General features: G+C 42.2%; 1 protein-coding gene and 1 long non-coding RNA gene across 2 annotated transcripts in view; one reads left to right on the top strand and one right to left on the bottom strand.

Moving 5' to 3' along the window:
• LOC123515852 overlaps window positions 1-5044 on the bottom strand; it is a 15045-nt gene extending 10001 nt beyond the window's left edge. The window contains exons 1-2 of the long non-coding RNA XR_006678001.1: window positions 4371-5044; window positions 177-240 (exon numbers count right to left, since the gene is read on the bottom strand). This is a non-coding gene — a long non-coding RNA (uncharacterized LOC123515852). The remainder of the gene's footprint in view (window positions 1-176; window positions 241-4370) is intronic.
• On the top strand, window positions 2335-7387 carry LOC123515834. Its single transcript, XM_045274723.1, has 6 exons — window positions 2335-2483; window positions 3520-3639; window positions 5071-5335; window positions 5875-5994; window positions 6729-6932; window positions 7092-7387. The coding sequence occupies exons 2-6, from the start codon at window positions 3522-3524 to the stop codon at window positions 7288-7290; spliced, it is 906 nt and encodes a 301-aa protein (XP_045130658.1). The 5' UTR covers window positions 2335-2483; window positions 3520-3521; the 3' UTR covers window positions 7291-7387.
• Window positions 7388-10000: the final 2613 nt, after the last annotated feature.

The following is a 10000-nucleotide window of genomic DNA, read 5'->3' as shown; positions in this document are numbered from 1 at the left end:
ACATTTCAATTTGGCAAAGCTACACGTAAATATTCATCAAGTAATAAATAAACCAAGATAAACAAAATTAAACTAAACAAATCAACAAAAATAACAATAACAACAACAACAATAATAATAATAATAATAATAATAATAATAATAATAATAATAATAATGCGATATATTCCACATACCTTAATGGAAATATTTTTTTTCCTTCGTTGTTCATCGAGTTGAGAAGAATTATTGACTTCCACACTGAAAAGACACAAAAATAAACATTACTGTCATGTGCCAACCCGTAATAATAATAATAATAATAATAATAATAATAATAATAATAATAATAATAATAATAATAATAATAATAATAATAACAACAATAAGAGGAAGGAGGAGGAGGGGGAGGAATAAAATGTAAAAAAGCAGACAGCAAGAGGAGGAGGAGGAGGAGGAGGTTTTCAAGGGTGTTTTCTTGCATTTAGATAAATTAAACATCATTCTGCATAGTTAGTGAGAAAAAACACCTCTAATAATCTTTGTGACCTTTGGAAAACGTTATGAGAGAAAATCGTTCAAGAATTTATGGTATTTCTTGCATATTAACCCCTCCAGTAGCATGCCGCATTTCCATATTCATTCTGTTTGATGTTATACAGCTTCAGAAACTTATGTGGGGGTTTAAAATAGTGAAAGCTGTGGCCATTAATCCGGTGACCTCCATAGACCCTTCCTAGTGTCAATAAATGGTGTTATCGTAGCCAAATTGTCTTAAAATGCCCTAAAACAAGTCTCCATATTCCTTCTGGTTACATTTTGGTGATGTTACACAGCTTCAGAAACTTATGTGGGATATTAAATTAGTGAAGATTCTGGCCATTAGTTTTCTGACCTCCATAGACCCTTCCTAATGTCAATAAAATCGTCTACACACACCAAAAACTCAGTAAAAGTGCGTCTCAGTATTGAAGAGGCTTTTATTTCCCACCTTTATTACTGGGACACATTTTTACCTTGAGTTTTGTGTGTGATTAGACCATTTTATTGACATTAGCAAGTGTCTATGGAAGTCAGAAAATTAATGGCCACTGTCTTTATTATTTTAATACCCCACATAAGTTTCTGAAGCTGTATAAAATCACCAAAAAGTAACCAAAAGGAATATGGAGATTCATGCTTTTTAGGGCATTTTAAGACAGTTTGGCATGTTTTTTTTTTTTTATGGCATTTCAAAACAGTTTGGCTGTGATAACATCATTTTATTGACATTAGGAAGTCTTTGGAGGTCAGAAGATTAATTACCACTTTCATCACTATTTTAACCCCCCTTATAAGTTTCTGAAGCTGTATAAAATCACCAAATAGTAACCAGAATGAATATGGAAACACTGGTACTGAAGTGGTTTAGAGTTATTTTCCACGGTGTCGTGTTGGTTATGGCGGTATTCAATATAGAGTATGGAGTGTTTTGATGCGTGAAGTGACGGGTGAACAATGATTCTGCACAGTTCGGGAGAAAAACATGCCTCAAATACCACAGCATTTTGTATAGAGTTAGAAGGGAAGAAAGCGTTGCAAGAGAGAGAGAGAGAGAGAGAGAGAGAGAGAGAGAGAGAGAGAGAGAGAGAGAGAGAGAGAGAAAAAATTTCCACATTCCCTCACTTTTTTTCTGTTTCTACCTTCGCTTCTTTCTCTTTCCCTTTTTCCCCCTTTTTCCTTCTATCTTTTTTCACTTCCCCTCATACTCTTTTCCAGCATGAGAGAGAGAGAGAGAGAGAGAGAGAGAGTGTATGTGCACTAAACGGCTCACAACACCATGGAATTCATTGACCTTCCTTCCTTCCTCTCCTATGTAAGCTAAGTAAACGTCCCCCTCCCTCCCTCTCTCTCTCTCTCTCTCTCTCTCTCTCTCTCTCTCTCTCTCTCGAAGACACACTGGCCTCGTGACCGCGATCATGAAAAACGGAAATGCTAAGAGAAGATACGATTCCTTCTCTCTCTCTCTCTCTCTCTCTCTCTCTCTCTCTCTCTCTCTCTTTATTTAATTCCTCCCATCCAACCTTTCTTTTTGTCCGGTTACAATCTCTCTCTCTCTCTCTCTCTCTCTCTCTCTCTCTCTCTCTCTCTAAGTTATTTTTATTTCCTTCATCTCATCCAACCCTTTTTTGTCAGGTTAAAATCTCTCTCTCTCTCTCTCTCTCTCTCTCTCTCTCTCTCTCTCTCTCTCTCTCTCTCTCTCTCTCTCTCCCGGAACCATATTCTGAGTGACACACTAAGAGCAAATTCCTGGCGTCTTGCAAGTCCGCCTAGTGTTTTTCTTGCGGCCCCTGAGAGAGCATGACCACCTGCCGCTGGAAAGAGAGAAGAGGTCGAGGGCCCCTGAGTGAGCGTGGTGCCGCCAGGTGTATATATAAAGGAGGTGCGAGCAGTGGCCAGCATTAGTGAATATTATCTTGCGGTGTTGTGAACTGCGGTGACACGCGATAATACTTGAGTGTACAGTAAGTGACGGTGTATATTATGAGTACAACTAACTCCTAAGGCTGATAATTATGTTTGTGAAGTGTGCTTGACATTCCAGTGTTAAAATGTAATCAAAATTACTATATTCTCTATTTCTCTCAATTTTTAATCTATCTTCTTGTACTATTTTAATACCTTATAACTACTACTATGCTTTATCTCAACCGAGTGAAAAATCTCTCTCTCTCTCTCTCTCTCTAGCAATTCTGACTTGATACATTGAAAATAGGAGAGACAAATAGACAGACAGACAGTAAAAATAGTATACGGTGTGTGTGTGTGTGTGTGTGTGTGTGTGTGTGTGTGTGTGTGTGTGTGTGTGTGTGTGTGTGTGTGTGTGTGTGTGTGTGTGAGCATATGCTGTCACGCACACAGGTAATGGTGATCATAATGGTGGCGGTGGCGGTGGTGGTGGTGAAGACAATATAATGGTGCTAAAATGGTGATGACAGTGATATGATGATGATGATGATGATAGTTTGTAGATATTGCTGTGCTGATGGTGATAATGATGGTGATGACTGATAGGAACGAAGAAGTGATGACAATGATGGTGGTGATAATGGTAGGAGGTATAGGAAGTAGTCTGCTGATGATGACGATGATGATGGTGATGATGATAGCAAGAAGTGAGCTCTGGTGGTGGTGGTGGTGGTGAATAACTTACATGGGTCAAACTGTAACTTGCATATAACTGTTTCCTTTCTTCTCCGATTCTCTCTCTCTCTCTCTCTCTCTCTCTCTTACTTTTTTACTCCTTCATACGAGTTTTCCTTTATTCACCTTTCTACAACTTAAAACTTTTGACAGAGAGAGAGAGAGAGAGAGAGAGAGAGAGAGAGAGAGAGAGAGAGAGAGAGAGAGAGAGAGAGAGAGAGAGAGAGAAATTTTACAACTTTTCATCCTCGTCTTAAATTATCTACCAAAAAATATCATTAATTACTACTACTACTACTTCTACTATTACTACTACTACTACTATCACCGTTAACATGACCACTATTACAATTACAGGCATGGCGCGGTGGGCGGCTCTGACTGGCGTGGTAATGGTGGTGATGGTGATGATGGTGAATGCTGATGACACGGCAGCAGAACAAGTGGAACCAGACAACACCAGTATGCAGGCGACAGGTGAGAGAGAGAGAGAGAGAGAGAGAGAGAGAGAGAGAGAGAGAGAGAGAGAGAGAGAGAGAGAGAGAGAGAAATGTGGGGGGGTGCTATAATGAAAAGCTTTTGATTCTACCCCTAAAGTTAACTGGTTTTGGTGGGCGTGAGAAAAACTGGTAGACACGCCTTTGAACATCTAACTTCATAGACGCCATTTTAGCAAGAGATGAGATGTGAAGTTTCCAGTTTAGACTATAAGTAAAGGACAAACCGAGGATATTCCGTGTAAATGATGGGGACAGCTGAGTGCCATTGAAGAAGAGGAAATAGTTATCTGGAAGGGCATGTCGAGTTGATAGATGGAGGAATTGAGTTCTTGAGGCATTGAACACTACAAAGTTTTCTATGGGCCAATAAAAAATGTTAGAGAGATCAGAAGTGAGGCGTTGTGTGGAGTCCCTGAGTGATTTGTTGACTTCCTGAAGAGTTGGTCGTCTCTGACAAGACGTGGAAAGGTGCAGGGTGGTATTATCAGCGTAGGGGCGGATAGAGCAACGCGTTTCGTTCAAAGCATTGATCAATAATAAGAAGAGAGTGCGTGAGTGACATTACAGAACCCTGAGAAGCACCATTATTACTAGACTTAGGAGAAAAACTGGCCGTCTACCACAGCAGCAGTAACAACAATACTAAACATTGTTACTTTTAGTGATATATTTCCCTCTATATTTGACCAGCAGTAATGAGAGAGATACCTTGTGACGCGTCTATTCTTCTCCTCTGCAATGCTGGTGTTGGCCCGGTGCATGTCAGTGGGGAGAACTTAATAACACTCACTAAAACACTGAGAACTTCAACTCCGTCCGTCAGCGCGATGACTGACTTCACTACATGTGTTCGTTACACTGACTGAGGCTTCGACCTTGGCTTTACTCCCGCGCCCGGAAACACACACCTTGTTTTGTCCAATATGACACTTTCCCATCAGACCTCACTTCTTTCACTACATTTAGAAGAGTACAATAATATTCCTTTGTGCCTTGAAAGTCCCAAAAATGTATCTATCTGCCTTTCTATGGCTAAGTTGACGCTGGGCAGCTGGGCCAGGCCAAGGCGCCACGCGTCAGGACGAGGCCGCACCACACGTCACTTTGTTGTCGAGAATTCCATCTTTATGTATTCACATTTAGGAACGTTCGTGAACTACATGTGGTATCAAAGGGAGTGTTTTGGTGCCAATCTCATCTCGCACCAGTAATAACCAGTAGCAATGACCACAGGCTTGCTTTATATGACGATAAATGCACTCACCAACAATGTTTACCTACACATCACCATCACCTTCACACACACGAAATAAATGAATAACCACACCTGTAACCTCCCTAAACCACCACCACCGCCACCACTACAACTAACTTACCCTCTCCCCTCCTCCCTCGCCTCGCCTCCTAGGTCGCACACTTTACGAATGGGCCACAGACCTCATGAGTTGGATGGGCTTAGGTGATGACTATGACTATGACTACGACTACGACTACGACTACCAGCTCTACTACCCATCCGGCTCAGCACAGATAGGGTACGGGTTGCCCTCTGTGGGGTACGCCGGCCCGTCAGGCAGTGGAGGCGGGCACGGGCACCACTCCTCCTACAGCAGCTATTCTCCCTATCCTGTGGTGCCTCACCCTCACCAATTCTACAACGCCAGGAAGGATGAGTAAGTGTGTGTGTGTGTGTGTGTGTGTGTGTGTGTGTGTGTGTGTGTGTGTGTGTGTGTGTGTGTGTGTGTGTGTGTGTGTGTGTGTGTGTGTGATACTTCTCTTATAGTACCAGGAAGCATATGAGAGAGAGAGAGAGAGAGAGAGAGAGAGAGAGAGAGAGAGAGAGAGAGAGAGAGAGAGAGAGAGAGAGAGAGAGAGAGAGAGAGAGAGAGAGAGAGAGAGAGAGAGAGAGGGGGGGGTAAAACTGAAACCAACAGACATAGATAAACAGGCTAAACAGACAGACATAAATAAACAGACAGACAAACTGACAGACAGATGAATGGACAGACATGCATCCAGACAAACAGACAGACATGCATCCATTTAAATAAACATTACAAAAAAAAAGCAAGAAAAGAAAAAATATACCTGAAAAATCCAGCATATTTCATTAAAAAAAAGAAAAAAAGAAAAAAAAGAAAATTCTCTACTACCACCACCACCACTATCAATAATGTCGAGAGCAACACTAATATTGTTTGTTTTGTTTCAGTTATGAGGACTCTTCCTGGTCCATTGGTGACATGGTGATGGGGGCGGCGGCGCTGGCTGCACCATTCGTCCTCCTCGCCTCTGCCATGCCCACCAGCCTGCTCACTGTGGCCGTCAGGAGGTGAGCGTGTGTGTGTGTGTGTGTGTGTGTGTGTGTGTGTGTGTGTGTGTGTGTGTGTGTGTGTGTGTGTGTGTGTGTGTGTGTGTGTGTGTGTGTGTGTATTTGAGAAGCAGTATCATATCTTTTGTCTCTTGTCTCTTGATCAACATGCCTCTCTTTATGATGTCTTAATAAGCAAACAATGTCTGTATTCTCTCTCTATAAACATGTATGTATCTTTCTGTGTGTCTCGCTCTTTTTTAGAAAGATCAGTGGACCATTCCAGTAGCCATGTCATTCACTATTGCAGTTGTTTCTTTCTCATATCCAAGGGTGTGCAATGCTTCATCTTGTTTTTGGTTCTCCTTTTTCTTCTCTGTTCTATCATATTCTTTGTTCTTTCTTCCTCTCCTTCTTCTCTGTGCTTCCATTTTCAGAAGTCTTTTCTCATCACTTCATACTGTCTAAGTCTTGTGTCTTTCTGTGCTTTCTATCAAACACACTCTCTCTCTTACAAGTGCAGTTAGGGTGATGACTCATGACTGGAGGTGCAGTGTGACAAGCTTGTTTTTATTCTGCCTTCACCAAACAACCCTGCCTCTAGTTTCTCCTTATAAGCAATGTTGGGCACAATAATCTGGTGATGACTCACACCCAACGGTGAAGAAATGCACAATTTGACACGTGTCTTTCTACTGTTCCTTCACGAGGCAAACCCACCTCTCTTCTCTCACAACAAACACATGTTCCCTCAGGCGCAGTTTTGGCGAGAGTTCAGAACTGGAGACACAGTTGGACCCATCAGAGCTGCCCCTGCTCCACACCATCCTGGAGGCCAGGGACTTCACTTCACTGCTCTCCCCACAGTGCCAACGCAAGCTGTTCTGTGAGATCACCAAGATTGGCGAGAACGAGGAAGCGTCATTCATGCAGCGGGCGTTCTATTACGTGGCCATGCTGTGAGTGTCCCTCCACTTGTGTGTTGTGACTTGCAGGAATGGTTAAACTTGATTTTACTTGTGTTTGCAGCTTGTGTATTGGTGCGGGGATTTTATCACCAGCTTGTGTATTGGTGTAATGGTGCAGGGATTGTAACACCAGTTTGTTCTGTGTTCCAGCACCCCTGACCGCCTTGCCCGCCGAGTTGGCCTGGCCAGGACCTTCAGGGCAGCCAGGAATGGAGAGTGTGCGGCCCTGGTGTGTGGTCCGGACTTCCTCTCCTCCCTGGCTCCCCCCGCTGCCCTCCCACCCTCAAACCACCTCCCTCAAGAACCCTCCTCCTCCTCCTCTGCCTCCTCTTTAGACTCTGAGGAATAGAGGTGCAGGATGGAAAGATTTGTAAGAGTGTGACAAACTTACAGACATTTATGTATTTATTTATATTTTTGTATTGCAACAGTGACTCCTGACTGTTGACTGACTTTGTCTCTGTCTCTCTCTGTCTGTGTCTCTCTATGAGTTGTCATTGTTTGTTCTTTCTCTCTGTGCCATAACAGTGCCACCTCTCGCCTTTCCTAAGTGATGCCTAGCATTTGGTACAGTGTCCAGCTCAGTCTGAGCACTGTCTGGGTGAGAGAGTGGCACTGCGACTCTTCTGACTGTGATACTGATACTGAAGACTCATTAATTTATTGGTCTGAATGCATTGCTTACTGTAGACTAGACTACACTACACTAGACTAGACACACACGGGTGCCGCGCTCAACATTACTAGTGATGACTGCCCATCATTATCATACTACACTGACACACTCATCCTCTCCCTCCCTTACTCATCACACACACACACACACACACACACACACACACACACACACACACACACACCCGGTAGCTCAGTGGTTAAAGCGCTGGCTTCACAAGCCAGAGGACCGGGGTTCGATTCCCCGGCCGGATGGAGATATTTGGGTGTGTCTCCTTTCACGTGTAGCCCCTGTTCACCTAGCAGTAAGTAGGAGGAGTTGTGACTTTGTTGTCCCGGTGTGTGGTGTGTGCCTGGTCTCAGGCCTATCCGAAGATCGGAAATAATGAGCTCTGAGCTCGTTCCGTAGGGTAACGCCTGGCTGTCTCACAGAGACTGCAGCAGATCAAACAGTGAAACAAACAGTGAAACACACACACACACACACACACACACACACACACACACACACACACACACACACACACACACACACACACACACACACACACACACACACACACACACTGACTAGTTAACTCCCCCTACACACAGACTTCCACAGGTATTTCTTGTGATTTGCTCAAGAAGGCAAAAAAATCAATAACTTTCCCAAGACTACAATAACTCTATATTCTTGTGACTGTACTAGCACCATGCAAGGCTCAAGCTTCAAGGCATAGTGCCACAGTGCCACACAACACCACCAAGGCACTACCATCCATAGCAGAGAAGTGTTTTGGTTTTTCTTCCTTTTCTTCCTCATAAACAAAAGTTATGATTGGTTATTATAGAGAAAATTTGCTGTTTACATTAAGAATAGCTGTTTTCTTGTTCATTGAGACAAGAGTCGAGTCGCGATACAATATTGTTAAATGAGGAAAAGTAAGATATTATAAGGAAGAATGAGCAAACATTATTGATGTCTGCTCTGAGCCTGATAATTTCTCATCTTCCCTTCCTCACTTGAGCCAGCCAACCAATCAGAGCCAAGACACCAAAACACAGCCAACCAATCACAAACAAGAATTACAAAGAGAAAAATCAGTAAAAAAAATATATTTGATCAGAGGAAGAAAAGAACTGTGCCTTCACTTGCTGGTATCATGACTACTACTACTACTACTACTACTACTACTACTACTACTACTACTACGGGTACTGTTAGGACGATGAACCAAAGACTATGTTATATGATGCAGGACGCGCACCGACTATGACAACATAACAAAATATCAAGGGGGTGTTTTCTCTCTTGTAAATCTAGATGCCTTAATTAACTTCTCCTCTTACCAAAGACTTGTACTTTGTGCCGACAAACCCGACACTGACTGGCTGATGGTGACGGAGGTGGTAATGGTGGTGACGATGGTGAAAATAGTGCACAGACTGATGGGGAATGAAGAGAATATCACTGTTGTTGTTTTATCTGTGATGTGGAAAGATTAAAAGATAGTACAATAGTGAAGAACAAGAGGAAAAATAATTAATATCATTATTATTATTATTATTATTTCCTATTCATTACCACTATGGTTATCTAATAGCGATGGTTGTGATGATACTTTTAGTTGTAAACTTACCAAGAACAATATAAAGAGAGAGAGTGGTGAAAAGTATGATTTAAAAGGCAGTTTGTGTGTTGTTATTGTTCACCATTGTTCATCACCACCACCACTACCACTATGACTGAGTTAGTTAGGAAGAAGTGGGCTAACTCCTCCTAGTCTGTAACTCTTAGTACCGTGACTCACTCATGACACCAGACCTAACTCAGACTCAGTAACTGTTGTTGTTATTGTTGTTGTTGTTAGTGATAATAGTGTATAGAGATATTTTTGATGACTTACCCACACTGTATCACTTTATTGCCTCCAAGGGTAGTGTATAAGCAAACCATTATAAGTTATTTTTTTATATAGAGTGACTGAGAGTTCTTCATTCATAATTGTGAAAAATCTGCTTGTTGAAAAATCTGAAAATGTTGAGAAATGTGGAAGATTTTTGAGATATGTTAATGTATGATGTGTATTTCATCAATGTGTGTTGAAACATGCATTGGAGATTCCTCACCAAGAGAGACACCAAAAAGATATAAACAGGACTGTGAGGGAGTGTGAGGGAATGGTGGACATAGAAGCAACATTCCTGACAGCCTCCACAAACACACGCATCACATCACACCAATCACTTCAAACACTATTCAACTTCAACAAACAGTAACGTATATACACACACACACACACACACACACACACACACACACACACACACACACACACACACACACACACACACACACACACACACATCACAAGAACCCTGCAACACACATACACAAAATT

This window comes from Portunus trituberculatus, chromosome 5, assembly GCF_017591435.1.
Source record: "Portunus trituberculatus isolate SZX2019 chromosome 5, ASM1759143v1, whole genome shotgun sequence".
Classification (NCBI taxonomy): Eukaryota; Metazoa; Arthropoda; class Malacostraca; order Decapoda; family Portunidae; genus Portunus; species Portunus trituberculatus.
The sequence above is the reverse complement of the archived record's forward strand: the minus strand, read 5'-3'. Positions and strand labels throughout refer to the sequence as shown.

Excerpts from the sequence above, each read along its gene's own strand:
- LOC123515834 (XM_045274723.1), top strand. The coding sequence starts at position 3,522 with ATGGCGCGGTGGGCGGCTCTGACTGGCGTGGTAATGGTGGTGATGGTG. Across the intron at positions 3,640-5,070 it reads CACCAGTATGCAGGCGACAG|GTCGCACACTTTACGAATGG; the intron begins GTGAGAGAGAGA and ends CTCGCCTCCTAG. Across the intron at positions 5,995-6,728 it reads CTCACTGTGGCCGTCAGGAG|GCGCAGTTTTGGCGAGAGTT; the intron begins GTGAGCGTGTGT and ends ATGTTCCCTCAG.